The sequence below is a fragment of the Balaenoptera ricei genome, chromosome 17 (assembly GCF_028023285.1).
Source record: "Balaenoptera ricei isolate mBalRic1 chromosome 17, mBalRic1.hap2, whole genome shotgun sequence".
In the NCBI taxonomy this organism is placed as follows: domain Eukaryota; kingdom Metazoa; phylum Chordata; class Mammalia; order Artiodactyla; family Balaenopteridae; genus Balaenoptera; species Balaenoptera ricei.
Window position 1 is genome coordinate 33,170,582 of NC_082655.1, and position 20,618 is coordinate 33,191,199.

A 20,618-nucleotide genomic window follows, 5' to 3' on the forward strand; every position below is an offset into this window, starting at 1 on the left:
TATGTGTGTGTGCATATCATAGATTTAGATAAATTATGTGTAAATTTAATTTTATCTCTCTCTATGTTTAAGTTAAATTTGAAGTACATTCCAGCTGGCTAAAGAGTAGAAATGGCAAGAATGATAATTTGTGGTAGATAAAAATTTGACTAACCTGATAAAAATGAGACAACCCAAATCACTCTTTAACTTTTTAGTTTATCATTAGTTTTTACACTTTTCCTCCCTTTCCACCCACATATTTTTTAGGATTACCTTAAAGATATACTAATCTGTATCTAGTAGATTGTTGCTGGCAACAGAAATAGACCTGGTAAGAGCAGGGTATCTGTTGAAAATGATTTCTCTTTTTCTCTTTCTTCCCCATCATCATCATCATCATCACCGTCACCATCACCATCCCACCATCATCATACAACAGCTCACATTTACTTATTCCTTATTATATTCCAAACTCTGTTTGAGTTATACATAACATATAAATAGACTTAATCTTGAAAACAATCCTATGAGGTAGGTACTATTACTAGCACACTGTGCTAACTTTGCTAAAGAACGTGAAGCTATCTTATTGCAGGGTTATACAGAAATGAACACAACAATAGAGAAAATTGACAAAGTAGATAGTATTCAGTATTCAAATACTTTGAATACTATAGTATTCTGTTCAGGCTGTGTTCTCATCTCCTACACTGTACTCAAGTACTGCTGCCATATTTTGGTGATAGTAGAGCCTTAAAGTACTCCTGACTCACAAACACCAAACTTATAAGCAGCCCATAGATGCCACTCCTCACCAGCCCCAACCTGTCTCCCCTCTTCTGGTCCCTACTGCTTGTGTTTTGAAAGTCAATTTAAAACACTTAAGGCTAGCCTTAAATATGTATTCTCAGTGTTGAGAAGAGAGTAAGCTCTACTTAAGGGAACAGCTTAGTTAACAATGGTGATCTACTTGCCCAAAATACTTTGCCTTTAACAGTCTGAATTTTTTTTATATTGATACTGCCTACAGCTCCATCGTGTGAGGTTTATTTGTATTTACAGACCTTTTTCTTTAAACTATCTCTGTGTTGTGTAGTTCATATTATAATGTAAGTTACTTTAGTGGGATTGCTTTCTTCCTAACATGTCTCTTTGAAATCAGTGAATGGATCCTCACAAGACAAGAAGCCTGGAAGAAAAGGTGACAAGTGCCCAGGATCAGGTATGTACAAAGAATGGAGAAAAACTCTTTTTTTTTCCTTTCTTTTGCTGTGCTGTGCTCCACTCCCAGAACACTGACTCAGTCTATTAGATTGCAGGTTAAATGGATTAATATGAACTTCTGGTCCACATTTGAAAAGTTCTGTGAAATTTATGGGCTACCTTACTTAATTCTAGAGTGATAAATAAGAAAACAGAAGATTATAAGTGCTACAATAGGGGTAAAATATTTTTGTGATAATTTTGTGGGAACATTACCACCAAAAAGGAACATGTTTTTCTACAGGGAAATAAGCTTTGAGTTCCAAATAAACACGGTATCAATAAACTGTGTAGCTTCTCTGTTGAAATCTGATGGACTACCCTTTTAAAAAATATCCTCCAAGTTCACTTAAAAACATTAAATATGGCTAATTTAAAAAGCAAACATCATATACTTATATAAATATTATCAATTTCTCCATATTAATTTTCAGATATACCTACATTGTTTATCAATTATTGCTAATTGTTGTAATTACGTAACTCATGGAAGGGTAGCTGGTCTATGCTGAATTATAATTCACATTGTTAAATGTAATAAACAAATCATGTTTTTCTGAACCAATGAAGAGTAGAGAACATTGGTTTTAAGTTGATCCTTAAATTATGCTGAGAGTAGAACAGATGAATCACATGTAAACTGGGATAAAGACAATGCAATAGGCATGAAAGTGTGCATTGGCTACATAGTTAAATTCTGTTTTGAGGGGAAAAGCCCTGAGAAATCATCCACTGATTAAACAGGAATCATGTCTGCATGTGGTTTTGATGCTTTTTTAAATATAGGCTGTCTGCTTACAAATTTCCTCATATACTTAAAATATGTTTAGAAAGACAGTAACTTAATAGGCATTGCTCTGCAGGTACTTTCAAAGTGAATTACTAAGGAGATATTTTATAAATTAGTAAGAATTGTTTACAACTGTCAGTGCAGAATGCTTGAAAAATTCAGGGAAGCAATGCCATTTAAAATGGGGAATGTGTAGTTTTAAAAAAAACTTCGTTAACAATTATATTCCATGAAAGCTTCTTAATAGCTTCACTAGAATTTCAGGAATATAGCTCATAAGCATAGCATATGCTCCATAGGCTTTGGATTTAATCTCAGTTATCTCAAAATTGAAAACCAGATTAGCTACAAATAATACTTTCTATGATTTAATGTGAACTTGGGTAGATTACTTAACCTTTCTATGACTTAGTTCCCTTACCAATTAAATGATTTTTTCACGAATTAAAGTTAATATATTAAAGTGCATAGCTCAATAGCAAGTATTTAATTGGCACTTGTTCTAAAACTAGGAAGAAAAGAATGGAAATATAAGGTGAATATCCCTAGTTAAAAAGAGAGGGGATGCAGTTGAAAATTTTAATCTAAATAATTGTTAGTATGGAAATGAATAATAACTAAATCTATATATGTACTTGACTGAAAAATAATCCTCTGTAATTTTCTCTTTGATCCATGAGAGAGTTAGATCAAGGTAGGGATGATAGGCAGATAGATGACCCAGCAAAGATAGTTCCACATCAGGAAATTTGTAGTGGAACAAAATAGAGTCGTGCTTTGGATCCTTTTCAAAAGTTGTACCTTAATGACTTGATTGCATTTTTGGTTAGGCTGAGTGCACAACTCCAGCAATAGTAAACAGAATTCTATGTACTTGACATTCAACAGATAGGATTTGTTAGATACTAGGAGAGGCCTTGTAAAGGAGTCAGATCACTTATTCTCAGAAGAAAGTCTCCATTTTTAAATGACATCATCCATCACTGGCTTCTGGCTAAAACCCTAAAAAGAGGAAGTCAACTCATTCAGTTACCTGGAAGTAAATTTTACATGCAGCCCACCTTAGAGCAGTGGTTCTCAAACTGTAGTCCACATCACAATCACCTGGGAGGCTTTTTAAAACCAGGAACATCACCCCTAGAGTTTTGATTAAGTAGGTCTGGAGGGGGTCAGAGAATTGCATTTCCAAAAGTCCTTGGGTGATGTTGAGGTTATTGGTCTGGGTCTACACTTTGAAAACCACTGCCTTAGAGAATACCTAGGAAATTATATTGCTTAGCATAATAAGTCCTTTGCCAAGACTTAAATTTTTTCTAACCTAAAATAATTGGTACCAAAGTTATAAAACTTTGAAGCCTCAGGCATTCTTTAGTATTCCTTTGGTCCATCCCCTTGTAATGAATTTCTGTCAGGTATCCATAACAAGAATCATTGGCATTGCTTCTAAGGAACTTATTTTTATTGTATGAACAATGTAAATCATATGAGTGACCCAGTTTCCTTTTCTGCCTTTACTGCTTGTGAGGAAGCTCACAGTCAAAATATAAGCCCCACATGTAGCAGGTGTATAGGATCTCACACTATGCATTTTGTTCACAAGCTTTACTTCTGGCGTTACCTTGTTTTTTCTTGACCTCATTTTCCCTTGATACTCATTTCTTCATTGACGATATTATTGAGAGTATTTTATGTATTTTTAAGAATCATCTACATTCCTTCCTGAAGTATAGTGGGATATAAACAAACAAAACAAATATGTGTTATCTTATGTTTATGGAAGCTTTAATATCCTATTTTATCAGGACTTCATGCCTTGGTCTTTGGATTATATAATATGAATAAATGAGAGATTAGAGCATAGCAGATGCCACAAAAGATCAGGTCTTTCTTCCTATTTAGCCCTAGGCAGAAATATTTTAAAAAGTACCTGGAGGGGCTTCCCTGGTGGCGCAGTGGTTGAGAATCTGCCTGCTAATGCAGGGGACACGGGTTCGAGCCCTGGTCTGGGAGGATCCCACATGCCACGGAGTGGCTGGGCCCGTGGGCCACAACTACTGAGCCAGCGCGTCTGGAGCCTGTGCCCCGCAACGGGAGGGGCCGCGATGGTGAGGGGCCCGCGCGCCGCGATGAAGAGCGGTCCCCGCACCGCGATGAAGAGTGGTCCCCGCTTGCCGCGACTGGAGAAAGCCCTCGCACGAACCGAAGACCCAACACAGCCAAAAATAAATAAATAAATAAATAAAGTAGCTATAAAACGCAGCTTTCTAAAAAAAAAAAAAGTACCTGGAAAGGCACAGATATCATTTCTGATACCAAGCTCAAAAGGTTAGAGATGTATCTGAAATATTCTATCACTGCAAATCTGTTTTCTATGAAATTCACTGAACCTATTTGAAGCTATTCATATTTTCATTTTAGAATAAAATTTCTATAAGTTAAAACCTGCTAAGTAAAGGCAAGGCTATTTTTTGTTTTTCTTAAATTTACCTTTCTCTTGGCATTAGGCCTGTGCCATTTCCAGGACAGCAGAACAATCCTGTATTCACCACATCAGTCAATATTCATGTACTCTGGGGAAGAGATTGGTGGCTTGGAAGGTGATGCTGAGAATATCTGCCTCCTCTAGGTTGTATAATGGAGAAACTGAAACCTATGCTACCTACCACATACGCACACCCAGCATAGCCAGTTGTGCTTTACTTCATAAGTCTTATCTCTACTGAAGAATGGGCTATAATTGAGAGAAACTGAAGGTAAGGATAAAATAGACCTAACTGTATAAAAATCCAAATTGCTTTTCTCTAATACACAGATAACAGACAACAAATATTACGTGACTGCAATGATTAGACCACATAATAACGAAATGTTAGGAATAAGTTTTGCTATTTTCATTCTTTTGTTAAATCTTAAATAGGTACATCAGAGCAAAGTCTTTGAATGAATAATACGATGAGCCTAAAAATGTTTTGAAAATATAAAGGCAGTGAAGGGCAAGAACAATGAAATAATACTTTTTTTTCCTACATTGGTAGGCTTCACACCTCAATTTATTACCAAAAAGTGGTTCAAAAAGATTCTCATTAAAAAACATTTTGAATTCTTTACAACACCTCATGAGTATGTATTTTGTTCCAATAACTTATTAATAAATCAGATTGAATTAAAATGCTATAAAATAAAAAAATTCTATATGTAGGAAAACCATAAGATGATAATAGAAGTTCTTCCTAAACATTTTTGAGGGTGTTAGGGCCTTTATAGATTTTATAAAATGAAAAATTCTAAAAGCTTTGTTCTTCAGATCATTTATGAGTTTCATTTCCTTAATCTCCTATATTATATAATGATTTTTCTAAATATTAAGGCAAGTCTATACCTAAAAGTTGGTATACAAACACATCATAAATTTTAGCATTTAATAATATCATGGGGCCATTGCATTATATGTTTGTGTCTGACTAATCTGCATTCAGCAGTTTGAGAATCTAACAGTTTCATATGATTAACTGATTATTTTACAACTTTTAAAAAGAAAAATGTCTTGCCTTTGATTGGTAATCTTGTTCCAGTCTGGGATCTGATCCGGCTACCTGTTTGTATTTGTTAATTTTCATTTGGCGATTTCTCTCCTCTATATCCATAGCACCTATCGAGTAGAAAAAAACCCATAAAATTAATGTTCAGTTCTCATTTCTGAGCCCAACTTACAGGATGTATAAAAGAAGAAATGCTAGGCTGATATATTACTTTCATTCAAGGTAGTATGTACAAATTAAATGTCATTTTTTAGATTTATTTAAGTATGCAATTTGGTGAATAAAAGCATGATTATTAAATATGTAAAATAATTTAAATCTGAATAAAATGTAAACAAATGTAAATAGAAGACAACAAATCTTCATTAGATAGAAAACACCTTCTGGTACATATATGTCCAGGAGAATATATTTGACAGCACATAAATATGACAATAGTAATATTATAAGAATTTTGGCTTGTAATGAATTCATCAAGGTTCGAATTATTTACTGGAAAGAGGTTGTAAGTCTCATTGGTTTCAAATACAATTTTACAATTGCATTTAGAATTATCATAAAATCGTCCCATGTATTAAAGCAGGTTGCTCCAACATACGTGTGGATGCAGTTATCAAGATTTTTGAACTTGAATTTTCTAGAACTAGGATCAAGAAAGAGGCACTTGGAATAATACTCCTGAAAACATACCATGCCTGTAAAGGCACAAAGTATTACTGAAATCATTTTAGGGGAAAAAAAGAATGTAAGAAGGTGAGAAACTGAGATAGTAAGCCTATTACAAGATGAGATTAATGCTGTCTATAACAGGTGCTTCCTCAAAACACATCAACTATAGATATCAAGAGGGCCTTTAAGAACTTTGGTTAGAATAAGAACTAAATTCAGTAAGCAAACCTTAGCAAACATGAAAAAGTGCTTTAAAATTATATTTATGATTTTTATTAAAGAGATTTTATAGAGAAATTCCATTTCTCATTAATAGGCATAATGGAAAAACAAAATCTCAGTTGTATGCTACAAACCTACAAACTGGGAAAAACAATCATAGCTTAGTAGGTTCAGTGGGTTTCTACAATAAAATGTTGTCATGAAAATCCACAAACACTGGGTCTAGGTAAGAACGTAAACATACACACACATACCCCTGGCTTAAGATCAGAACTTTAAAACTGCAGTAAAGACATATAGACAAAAGTGTGCCCATTCAAAAATAGGTATTTTAACACTCATCTTGAGAAAAACCTCACTGTATATTTGATAATTGCTAGAAAAACAAATTTAAGTAAAAATTGATAATTAAAATAAGATACAAAGGGAAGAAAAAGTTTCAAAAAGGATTAAGAAAATCTTGACTAAAAGAATGTATAAAGAGTTTAGATTATATGATATCTAAGTAAAAGAGCAAATTTAAATCAACTAAACAGTTTGAGTGAAATTTTAATAATGATTTGATTAATTGATTCTGTGCCAAATTATAAAATGGGGAATAGAAATATAATGTTAATACCAATTGAATGATACACAAAATCAAGTGAGTGTTTCCATGATATAAGTGTGAAATATGGTCAAGTATAAATGTCTATTACTCTATTAAAATACAATATTGGAATTGTTTGTACCGCAAGAGATATTCTCAGATAAATATATTTATTTTCTCCAAGGGCAAGGGAACAAAAAAGCCTTCCCAGCTTCAAAAAATTATGTGTGCTGAAAAAAATATTAGCTAAATTAAGTGTTTGGGAAGTTTCTTTTAAAAAGTTTAATTTTGATATTATAGTAGCAAAACAGTATTTTAAATATAAATAGCACCAATAGACAAAGTTTAAACACATTTTACATATACACATATAAATATATATATACATATACATATAGACATATACACGTACATACATACATACATATATACATTTTCTAATATTGAGACTATTTCCTGGACATCGACCTCCTATGACACTACATTAAATTCTTCCTGATTATTAGATAATAATGTGTAATATTCAAATTGTCTCAAATTCTTTTTGGTATAAGGTAAATTATTAATCAAGTAAACTAAGAAAATATGATTTCTTATTTCATTAATATCTTAATAACATAAGCCATTTAAGAGGTTTACTTGTTTTTAAACCAATAAACTAATTGTGGGTTTTTTTTGTTTTGTTTTGTTTTTCACACACACACACTGTATTTTATTTTTACAAGAGATAAATAGACTGACACCAAGCATTGTAATTGTGGTTATTTTGAACTTAAAAAAGACTACTTAATGTGTCCAAAAAGTTAAAAAGTCATATTTATTGTGTTGGTACGGCAATCAATTAACAAAAAAAAAAAGTTAAGTTATAGGTAGATTTTGTAATCAGAGATGCAATTGAAAATGGACATATTAACCAACAGTAAGACAGTGGTTGCTTAGGTTTCTACATTTACACTACGAAGATCATCAGTACACCTTCAGTGATTTCTGTAGTGCACTTCAAACAATAGTTTTAAGTTTGCTTTTCCAAACACACACACACACACACTCTTGGGGTCCCAAAGCAGCTTCACACACCACACTTCTTTGAAATAGGGACATAGGTCTGGCAATAATGCAATTCATAATGAAGCTAAACAGTGACCAGAATATTGTAGGACTGCTGACTCAGTGACCCATCTTGTGATCTTAAGCAAGATGCTCAAATCTGGGGATCTTAAGAGGGAAAAATCTCAAGTCCAACAGCAAAGCTCAAAGAAAGAACACCAAAATTCAGAAAACAAATTAGAGAACCTATGATTACAACATCAGGGAAGTTTAAGACTATTAATCTTATCTAAATCCAGAAACTGCCTTGGTTAGTATCCTAAATTTTTGTGGCAAATTTAATGATTTTTCTCTTTTCCCCACCCTATCCTTTTCTTCTATCGATATATAAATATTTGGCTTCAGGTTTAAAAAAGTCTTCCTTTAATTGAGATTAAAAAGTTTCATTTCACTAAGTGGCTATCTGTTTCATGAGGGTTTCTGATGAAAATAATCACATCTGTAATTCCTTTTTTCTTTGATTATTATATGTCTTCACAAAACTTAAGATGTGCCTTTAAATAATCGAAGATTAGAAAACAAATTACATTGTTCATATTTTTAACAAAATAATACATCAAGAATTTCTGGAGTGATCATTAAAAATTTACATTTTATAACTGGATTTCTTCTAAATTTTATCCTTTTAAAGGTACATGTTAAATTTGTTTTCCAGTTAAATTTAAGAATTAAAGACATTTGTGCAATGTCTTAATCAAATTTTTATTAATAGTGAATGATTTCCAACAAAAACTATTCCTTGTTGAAACTATCTAAATAATTGATGACAATGTAAATAAAATGTATTTGCACAAAATACATACAGAGATATCATAAATGTAGTCTGAACATAAATCAAAATATTATCTGAGGCTTTTTTCTGATTGAAGCTAAAGAAGTATATTACTTACCTATTAGAAATCTATTTATAAAATTAACTATATTTTGCCAAATCATCAAAGAAAGGAAAAAAATTATTTTTGATAACTATCCTATTGAATCCTAGTTTATAAACTTTTCTTCTAAAAAAATACAAACAATCTGGAAGAGGCACAACAAAACAAAAGATGATTATGGACAATAATGATGACAGTGACAGAAATAACATATTCCAAATGGACAAAGTTTAAAAGGCCAAATTCATGTACTCTTTAAATGCTACAGTCACCAGTTAGGCATGTACCAAATTAAGTATAATAAAAAAAGGTATAATCAGTGTATGCAGTTGTTTTCTCACTTTGAAGTAACAATTACACAAGAAAAAGCATGGCTATTTGTGTGTTTATTTTCTAGATTCAGTAGGGTAGAGTATAAAACAATTTACTGATATCTTTCAAAAGTCAAAGGAATAAGAATAGAAATTGTTAAAATGCATCGAGATAAGAATATGTAATACTTTGTTATAATTTTATTTTCAAAGGCAGTGCAATTCAAAAAGAAAATACTGTCTTTGGTTTTATTTTACCTGCTCTTTCAAGAGTCTAATAACTGCAAAAACACTTTTCAGAGTGACAGTAATAAACTAGCTGTTGACAAAAAAATTAACGGTCATTTATATGAACGCTTTCCAAAGTACCTGATGTACAAATATTAAAAGCAAATTACTTGAAAATAAAACATATTTGGTACTGTGTATTAAAAGGCTTTACAATGGTCATATTTTTGACCCTGAAATTTCACTTCCCAGGATCTTTCCTAAATAAATAAATCAATGTGCGAAGATGTACATACATATTCATTACACCATTGTTTGATAATTGCAAAGGCCAGGGAAAAGAAACTCCAAATGTCCAAAATAGGGGATTAGTTAACTGTATTTATGGTGTATCTACAGAATATTATACACTCACAAAAAACGATGAGAACAGTGTGCATGTGCATTCACATATATAAATTATATAAAATAAAGATGCTGCAATTAGTAATTATAAAACACTAAATGGTGGATATGGTACTATAGTTTGTAGTTTAAAAAACCATATATATTCATAAAAACATATATGCACAAAATTGACAGAAAAGACAAAGACATGGAGTGAAAAAGATTTAAGATTTACACACCAGAGTAGTTATCAGTTATCACTGGTTATTAGAAGTTAGTATAAGTGCTTTTGGTTTTTATTTGGGTTAATATATAGTTTATAAAGTATCCACAATGATTATACATTATACAGAAAAAATATTTTAGAAACACACAAAATATGATGTTTATGTGAACAAGGACAACTTATCCAGTTTGAAAACCTTATATTTTTGTCATGATTTGATAGAATGCTTTGGAAATAAATGTTAAATAATTTTTAAGATGCAAATATGCAATCATTCATTATTTAATTTATCTTAGGGACATATATTTGTTAAATAAAAGCTGTGGGTGTACTGATTAAAAGTGGTACAAAATAAGAAATACTTCCAAATGCAATAAAGCACAGATCTTTCCAATTTTTATGAATGTTAATACAAAAAATGATCTGACATGTTTTTAAATTTTCTGTATTAGTTTTTTCAAGTGTAGGACTTAAGAAACTATGCAACAAATATTAAAGAAGTTACTTTAAAATGATTTCTTCACAATCACTTGCCTGTAATGAATTTTCTCATAATTTTAGACAAAAACTTTATCATATACTAGAACCACATAAAAAGTACACTTTTGTTAGCTAAATTATTTGTTAAAAGAGATGTAATGAAGGGAATAACAAATATTGGAACACATTAAATTGAGAAAAAGTATGGAAATAAATATCGTGAAAAAATTAAAAATTATGCACCAGATTATTTTGTATTACTACTAGGGCAAATAGAAGCATTTTCTTTTAAAGTGTAAATAAACTTAGTCTTAACTGTGCAACTAAGATACACAATTTTGAGGAATAATTATTTCCAAATCAATCAATTTTGAGGATTTTTCTACTGTTGTCACTAGGAAATAACACATTTGGAATGAAAAAATATAATTTATTTTTCTTATAATGTGTTGACTTATTTGCTCCTAGGAATACAGGAAAACTGAACTTCATAGTTGCTTAAGTAAAATGTGGAATTAAATGAAACATAAGAGTTCTAGAAACTTATAAACTGTTGTCCTACTGTGAGGTTCATAGTTATGGGCTATAGTCTTTTGAATTATGTTCTAAACCTTTGTTTTAGATACTTAGGTTACCTGTGCATCTGTATTCTGTTTCTCTATTAACTCTCTGCCATATTCATTAAATAATACTTCAAAGGAGATGTTATAGATAAATTTCAGACTCCTTTCACTATAGTCAAAAGAAACTAATATGCAAACTACTTTAGGACATAAGTTATAAGGAGTGATCTAGTGATCTCAGGAAACAGAGTATGTCTAGATACCTGCATTCAGTGAACAGACTTACTGAGATTTTATTATTCAGAGGACTTGGATTTTAGCACCATTTTAGGTTTCAACATGTAAAATCAGGATGTACTTGGGATCACGGTGGAAGATCAGGGTTTTGTCCATGGAGAGTGCAGAGGAGGTAATCATCACAGAGTTGATAGGGCTTTGGAATTGCCCAGATTTAGGGTAATGAGTATATTTATGATACATAGGATTGAAGAAAATCTAAAAAACAGCACTGGTTTAGAAGGTGAGAGTCAAGACTTTGGTTCGAGTCTTAATTTCATGAGCCCTATAACTGCAAGCACTTCATTTCACCCTTCTGAGCATAAAGTTCATCATCTGTAAAATGAATAATTTTGGACCAGATACTCATTATGATTCCTTCTGCTCTACAACTCTCTGGTTAGTTAATTCTGAAGGCAAATGATGCTTGTTTGTTCTTTTATATTGTAATACCTACTTCATCAATATAGATAATGTAAAGTGTACTAGAAATTCTTGCTCTATTTGCCCTGGTATTGCATTCATTAAAATTTCCTTTATAGAATGTGTGTATGCATGTGTGTGTGTGTGTGTGCATGTGTGTGTGTGTGTGTGTGTGTGTGTACAGAGGCAGGGAGAGGAATGGGATGAAGGAAGAAGGGAGGGAAGGAGAAAGGCAAAGAAACAGGAAGGGAGGGAAAGAGAAAGAGAAAATTGAAAAGCTCATTAAACCAGGAACTTTGCCCAAGAAAAAAATCATAAAGGTGATCTAATCTAGAAGCATCTTTTAGACTAGCTAAAGTGTAACTGTTTCACCTACATATTGATACATTTGTCGCAGGGTGTACAGTGACATCTTTAGGAGAAAATGTTTAGCAACCTTCTAATAACTTAATTATTTTAAACTTGTTAGTCACAATTCCTATATCTTTAAAATAACCTTTAGTTCAGAGGATAAACTAAATTTTAAAATGAAAGCCCCTCAGAGAAGGAATGCAATGATTATCATTAAAATTGCTTTTAAGAAAAAATGCAATAACCATTGATAAAAGATAAAAACATGAGTCAGATTCATCAGGTTAATAAACTATTTCTCATATGTGTTCAGCACTTTGGAATGTTCTGACTTTTCCCTGATAGCTAAAATCTACATTAAGGAAGAGATAATCCACAGAGTAGCACATATTATTACCATGCGTATGACTTGTCTCCTATTGTGTTTTGGTATGACACAATTATCACAGACCACTGTGTCCCACATCTGGGGCCTAATTAACATATCCTTAAGATATATTTCAACTACATCCACTCTTTACACACATCAAAAGATTGCACAGAAGATATGAAAGGAGCATAATAAAGAAATTTAAATGCATCTTTACATTTGTTTGTTTAGAAACAAACAGAAATTTAAATATACTTAGAAATATTGACAGTTAATGTAAAAATCATGAAAAAATAAAAATATCCATCATATAAAAACTGGGATAAGACCTATGCTGGAAAAGAGACCCATATAATTTTTCTTATGTATATTAGTGTGGCAATTAATAATAAATCTATATATGCCCTTGAATGAAGTATTTAGATATATGGCTTTCAAGTAGTACTTGTGCTTGGACATCAAGCTGTATTTCTTTCTCCAAGGATGCTAATATTGATTACTATTGGCCAATGGTATAAGAATGACTATACAGAGCAACTAATGTCACATAGTATAACACTCCCTCAGAATTCAAAGAAATGCATGCTAAATATTTCATGAATAGGGACATTGTACAAAACATTCCTGTTCAATACTGAGAAGAAAGGAATAAAATTTAGATGAGATCACTCAGAGAAAGAAGGATGAGGATTAGATGAAGAGGCATCAGGAGAGACTAACCTAAGTTAAGAGACTGAAATGAATTTCATTCAACTTTCCAAATACCCACATGGTAATATCAGTTGCACTGAGGATCCTTAAATAAAACTGCAAATTGGATTGAGTTGGTCTCCACTGACATTAGTGTTCCCTTTCTGAATTCCTCTCTTCCTGCTCTCCTCTTCCTAGACCTCTAGTATTGTTCTTTCATGTTGTTCGCCGTAAAATGTCCCCTCTTGCATTCTCCACCTTGTCACAGATAAAGTGCCCATTTCCTGAGGTTAAGGGCATGGATTCTGGCACCAAATCTGATTCCTTCAGTTTAAATTCCAGCTTTAAATGACTGGAGTAAGTTATTTAACTGATCCGTATCTGAATTTTTCAATTTATAAACTAGAATTAAAAAGAGTATTTACAAAGGGTGGGAAACTCAGTTATGGATTAAAATAATTTATACTACAGTGGCTTAAAATCATCCAAAATGTTGCCAGCATTTCTGAAATCTGTGATTGAGGAAATGCAAAGTTCAAATTGGTTTTGATCACTGAGTCCTAGTTCTGCAACTACTCCAGGCCCAAACCCTCCCAATCCCCTTGTCTGAGCTAGTTCTTACACTGGGTCTCCCAAGAGTAAAATCTATAGTATGTGGAATTAACTTCCAAGTCATCAATTATTCATCACCATTCCAAGTTTGGTAAGTGGGGCCCACCGTATCTAGTATAAAAACAATGGATTTTTACATGATGTGAGCATTTGTGCCTGTATAAGTGAGCCTTATATATTTGCGCTATAAAGTTAGAATACCCAACTGTAGAGAGCCTCTTACTATATCTCCAATACTGAGTCAAGTGCAATATGTTATCTGGTTACTGCTGGTTCCTTCTTATTTCATGGTGACTTTACTCAAAGAAAAACTTTATCATTGAGTACTGTAGTTAAGTCTGATATTATGAAACTTATGTCTCAAAGGTTCCCCCAAATGTCATATTTGCCAAACCCAGTGATCATTCCTCAGAACCATTCTACTGGCCCTCACTGCAGCATTTGATATAATTACGACACTATCCTTGACATTCTCTCCTTCAACAGTTTGGCCCTGCACTTTAATGCCACTCCTTAGTTCACTCTTTACCAGACATTGTGTTGGCTCATCTTTCTCAGTCCATCTTACAAATACATGCATTTCCTAATGTTTTATTCTATCCCTGAGTGATTCTGTCTAAATCCACAGCTTCAACTGTCACTTCAATGATGAGGGTTCCTACCTTCACCTTTCCTGTAACCCTAAGATTCACATTTCTGGTTATCTCCTAAAATGCACCTAAAATCCCCCATTAGCACCTAAAACTCAGCTTGTCCCAAACAAGTTAAAGTTACTTCTCATGTCTGCTCTTCCTTTAGTTATCAGTAAATGTCTAAAGTATCCAAAATCTATTTCTTTATTAATTGCCTTGCTTGTTCTTGATCTTTCTTGGTTAACTGACCACTGCTTTAGACTCAAAGCTTTAGTACTTTCTTGGTTTCCCAGCTCATCCACTGTAGTCATCTATTCTCTCTGAAGCTGTAGGTCAACCCTATCCATTACCATGCTCTGTTTTGGGGTGGGACTTGGCTCTTAATTGCTTGAGTTGTGTTAGATTAAGTAAGTTTTTCTATTAGCATATATTTAGTACTGTTTGAGTAATATATTAAAATTCATTTTAACTTTGTATATTTTCAATAATTTTTAAAGTCAGATTTATTAAGGCATAATTTACAAAAATTAATATTCACACTACTTAGGTACAAAGGTCTATGACATTTGATAAATATATATAGTCACGCAGCCTCGCTGCAAGCAAGCTACAGAGTATTTCTGTCACCCTAAAACGTTCCCTGGTGTAGCTTTGCTGTCAGTCCTCTCTCTGCCAGCTCAGATAACCACCGATCAGATTTTGATCTAGCTTTTAATTTTTCTTCAATAATGTTTTTAGACTAAAATTTTATTTGATCAAGGCATAGCAAATGAAATGTAACAATGCTTTTAAAAATACACAGTTAAAATCTTGCATTCTAGAACTTGATACTAATGTTCTGGCACAATTAAGTTCTTAACAATGATAGTAATACTCTATACATGCCAGGAATTGTGCTAAGAGCTTTGCATGCCTTATAATTATGTTACTCAATCAGCACAGCTGTTCGTGGTAGGACTTATTATTTTTTCAATTTTACTCATTAGAAAATTTATAAGGTGGCTGACATTGGTCTGTTCTCCAAAACTTATAATCTGAAATATTTAGTCAGGAAATGACTCTCTCTCTCTCTCAACACACCACTCTCAACTCTTGTTTAATTCTTTTTTCTTCCCAATGTTTTACCTTTTACAACTTCCCTTTTTCGTTTCTAGCTGCATCTCCTCTTTGGCTAATTTTCTTTTTTGGTAATGCTTCTTCAACTTATTTCCCTATGAGCCCAGTCTTAACCTGTGATATAGTCATTTTTAATCTGTAATCTTCCTTTTAGAGATTCCTTCTGATTCTCATCCCTTAATTTGAATTGGTCTATCAACTTCCTTCACACTCTGCATGACCTTATAATCTATGACTAGGTTCTTCCCATCAGCTGCATCATGTAAATAATTAATGCAATACTTCTATTTATTGTCTTTCATTTTCCATTAAACTTTGCCTTTCCCATTATTAGTTCCCTTCCTCATCCCTACCCTCACATCCCACACCCCATCTCCTCAAGCCTTCAAGCAGGCTGATAAAAGAAACTACCATCTGTCAAGTCACATCTTTCTCTTCAGTTAAATTATAACCTAATTTACATTCCCTTGGCAATTATCTCCAATATATTCGTGCCAACTTACCCTTTTTTATATTAAACCTATTTATTGCTCATGCCAACCCATTTATATTACAATATTTTTATAGATATAAAAATATAGACCTTTAAACAAGCAAAGAGGAAGAAAGTGATCTGAAAACAATCATGATGTGCTTTTACCATGATTTATGAATATTCAGCAAGTATTGTGTATATGTTAATACTTATTAAATAACTTGCTTACTAACTTGGCTTAACAATATGTACACTTTCCTTTCAACTGAAATAATTTCAAAAAAATATATTTTAACCATAACTACCATCCAGAGCTATACTTTCTTCATTCATCTGTCTGGAAACCTGAAATATTTAAAACTCATCTGCCACTGACATTTAAATGCCTTTTCAGAAAAATATTTTACAGCAAAAATAATTCTTCTCTTCTGAAATTTAAATGCCCTTATTTTACCTTTTTTTTTTTTTCACACACACACTGTATTTTATTTTTACAAGAGATAAATCGACTGACACCAAGCATTGTACCTTATTTTACCTTTTGTTTATTGATCTTAATTACATATGTATCTCCTGGCTCCTTTACATAGTTGGGTTCTTCTTATTCTTCTGGTTTAGTGCAGATATTACTTCTTCAGTCCAGACTTCCTGGATTACTCCATTTAAAATAACCTCTTCCTCATTCCAGTTGCACTAGGTTACATAAGTGCTTTTAATAGCACTTATAACTATCTAAAATTATGGAATTTAGTGACCATTAACCCTCCCAAAAATATAATTTTCACAATGGGAGAGACCTTGTCTGCTGTTGTCATTGTTATATCCCCAGCACCTAGAATAACATCTGACATATAATAAATATTCAGTAGATATTTGTTGAACAATGAATTTTCAGGTTGTGAAATACCTTTATATCACTGGAATAAGAATTTCAGAAATACCTCTCTTTTAATTCAGCCAATTGTGATATATGATAGTTTAATATGCCATTATGATACCTATAGAATTATGCGTCTGGCATAGTCAAACTTGAAGATTGTGTATTTTATAAAGGTATCTTAATAACCTCTGCTTTGGATTTTTCTTCCGCTCTTAATAAAGACTAATTATCATTATTTACACAGCAAACCTAGAATTAACTATAATTCTGAGTAGAAAATATATATATTGGTGTTCAAAAAACATTGAGAAGGAATTTGAATAGTTTGAACAATTCATGACATATGTATTTAAAATAATTTTGGCTACCTGCCACACACTTTATGAAAAATTTATCTAATCTTTAAAACAATCTTTCAATCCTGTATGAGAAAAGTGGTAGCTCACAGTTTTTTTGTTTATTTTTCTTTTTTTGGCATTTATTTGCTTACTCTTGAAATAGAAATTTTTTCATTTTGGCTGCTCATTTGTTTTTATTCTTCTGAGGATTGAAAGTATATGCACACACACACACACACACACACACACACACACACAAATTATCAACTCTCTTTTACTAAAGAGGAAACTGGAACTTGGAGAGATTATGATGCCTAAGATCACAGAGGCCTTCAAATCTCATACTTTACTGCTACATCAACATTCATGCTTCCTCAATAGGACAACAGAGGATAAAACATTACTTGTTTGACTGTCCTTTAAGTAAAGCATATTTGTTTTTTAAAAATATCTAGAATTAAGTAGTTTGTCTTGTTTCTCGTGCTACAGATGGACAACCAAACTGGTCAATAAGCACAGTCCAATGTCCAGCTCTACTATTAAAATATTTTTCTCTCCATTTTTAAACAATCCTAGAAGTGGGTATATTATCTGAACTCCTTACTCATTCATTGTTTACGCAGATTATTGTTGTATTAAATTTAGATTCAAAACACTATTGCAAAACCCATGATTTTGCTAACAACAAACATAAATCATAAGTTTAGAACTAAATAAGTATATCTTTCTGAAAAAATAACCTTTGGTTAATTTGTTTTAGTAGTAATAATTAAAAAGAACTACCATTTTTTGATTATCTAGTATGGACAAAACTACATGACAAGTTCTTTACAAGTATTACTACTTTCGATTTTTTTCAAATTACAAAAAATATAGAAATAATTGTTTCTCATTTCTATGTCAATAAAATTATTCAGTTAGATGGTTGGATATGTATCATAATTTATTTACCCATTCCTCCATTACTTAACATTCACAGTAGCATCCTTTTTATTGCTACAAATAATGCTTTAGTGAAACTTGTACATACCTTTTTATCTGAATCTCTATTTCCACCACGTCAGAATCTGCGAATATTTTTAAGGCCCTTGGTGTATATTAAAAAAATTGCTTTTTAGAAATATTAAATTATGCTACCACTATTTTACCATACTCTCCCCAGCATTAAAATGCTGTTTTTTTAAGTAGGTAAAACATAGTATCTTTAAAAAAAAAAAATCACCTATATGGTTATGAAAAAAATAAAGTATTTTTTATATATTTACTGACCACTGAATTTCTTGTTTAGTGAAATGTCTGTATATGTCTTTTGCCCATTTTTCTCTTAGAGTTTTATAGAATATATAATTTGTTCAACAAAGTGATTCAAGTGTTAAGGCTTTTAATACTCTGAGTTGCTGCAAATATGTTTCACAATTAGTTGTTTGCTTTTTAACTTGTTTATGCTGATTTTGATATTTTGAAGTTTATACCTGCCACACTGTAGTCAGATCTCTCTTTTTAAATTTCCTTCACTGCTTTTATTGTTAGAAAGGCATTCTCCCTCCAGAGAAAAGCTCTTTTATGCTTTCATTAAACATAATTAACTCAATCTCACCACAGTTCATTTTGTTTAATAGGAAGTATAAGCAAGCAGTCCAAAGTCTCATCCCTAGTGGGTGACAAAACTTGGTTTAGAATTCAGACCTAAATGGGTTCAATGTTCTTGCTGTTTCTATCCAACTCTCTTGCCTCAGAAATGATAAAGTTCATTTCTGGTGTAGCAGTCCTGATGCACAAGTTTGTACGACAACTAGCTCCTAAACTGGTAGCCACAAACTAGTATAAGATATGTGTAATGCATAAAACAAAATAAATTAATTTTATCTTTCTATCATATCATGGAAAGAATGCTTACACATCAAAATGCATTGGTTTCAATACAGCGGATTCAAAATAAAAATTGTTTTTTAATATGTTTTATACAATAATAAAATAATAGCTTCACTTGTATAGTGCTTACTATGTACCAGACACTGCTTTTAGGTGCTTTACATATTAAATATTAACTGATTTCATCATTACAAAAGCACTTTGACGTAGCAGTATTCAGTTGGCCAAAAAGTTCGTTTGGTTTTTTCCATAAGATGGCTCTAGTAGCGCTTAGTTGTCTTTAACGTCATTCGAAGCAATTTTGTTAGATTTTATTGTGACAGCTGTCATATCAGCGTGCATTTTAAAAAACTTATCAAAATTGGTGAAATTTTGGGTAGCCATTTTAATATTGAAGATGGAAGAAAAAGAGCAACATTTTCCGCATATTATGCTTTATGATTTCAAGAAAGGTAAAAACACAACAGAAACACAAAAAACGATTTGTGCACTGTCCAGAATTAGCCAACAGAAAATGCATAATCTTCCATCAGTATAATGCAAGACCTCATGTTTCTTTGATGACCAGGCAATAACTGTTACAGCTTGGCTGGGAAGTTCTGATTCATCCACTGTATTCACCAGACATTGCATCTTCAGATTTCCATTTATTTAGGTCTTTACAAAATTCTCTTAATGGAAAAAATGTCAATTCCCTGGAAGACTATAAAAGGCACCTGTAACAGTTCTTTGCTCAAAAAGATAAAAAGTTTTGGGAAGATGGAATTATGAAGTTGCCTGAAAAATGGCAAAAGGTAGTGGAACAAAACGGTGAATACGTTGTTCAATAAAGTTCTTGGTGAAAATGAAAAATGTGTCTTTTATTTTTACTTAAAAACCAAAGGAACTGTTTGGCCAACCCAATATTATTATCTCCATTTTACAGGTGAGGAATCTGAGGCAGAGAGAGCAACTTTCTCAGGATCACACAGCAAATAAGTGGTGAGACTGACCAGGCAGTCTAGCTGTATAGTCTGTGCTCCAATACTGCTTCTCAGACTGTTTCTTACCAGAACAATACTTCCCCCAACACAGATATTCTTATGAAAGAGAGTTAAACTGGACAATTGGCCCAGGTAAAATTGAATGTCATAGTATTAACAGGGCATGAATAATATTTTGAGAATTTAGCAGTAACATCTTACAATCAGGATTAAGTTCTTAATGCAGATGCAATTTTATTTCCATAAAAAACGTAAAAACAATGCATTCTAAACCCCATTTTAAATATGAGACAGCTGAAACCCGAAGACATTAAATTACGTGTCTGGAATCACAGTTCACTAGCAAGATTAGGGCTAAAACTAGATCTC

The 20,618-nt window shown here is 32.2% G+C and overlaps 1 protein-coding gene across 36 annotated transcripts in view; it reads right to left on the bottom strand.

Annotated features, from left to right (window-relative positions):
• RIMS2 (regulating synaptic membrane exocytosis 2) overlaps positions 1 to 20,618 on the bottom strand; it is a 597,264-nt gene that overhangs the window by 150,706 nt on the left and 425,940 nt on the right. For 16 of the 36 annotated variants that reach the window (XM_059902158.1, XM_059902157.1, XM_059902162.1 and 13 more), the window contains one exon: positions 5,584 to 5,684. The exons of the other annotated variants lie outside the window; for them this stretch is intronic. In XM_059902158.1, the coding sequence (XP_059758141.1) occupies positions 5,584 to 5,684 (101 nt within the window). The remainder of the gene's footprint in view (positions 1 to 5,583; positions 5,685 to 20,618) is intronic. 36 annotated transcript variants of the gene reach the window in all.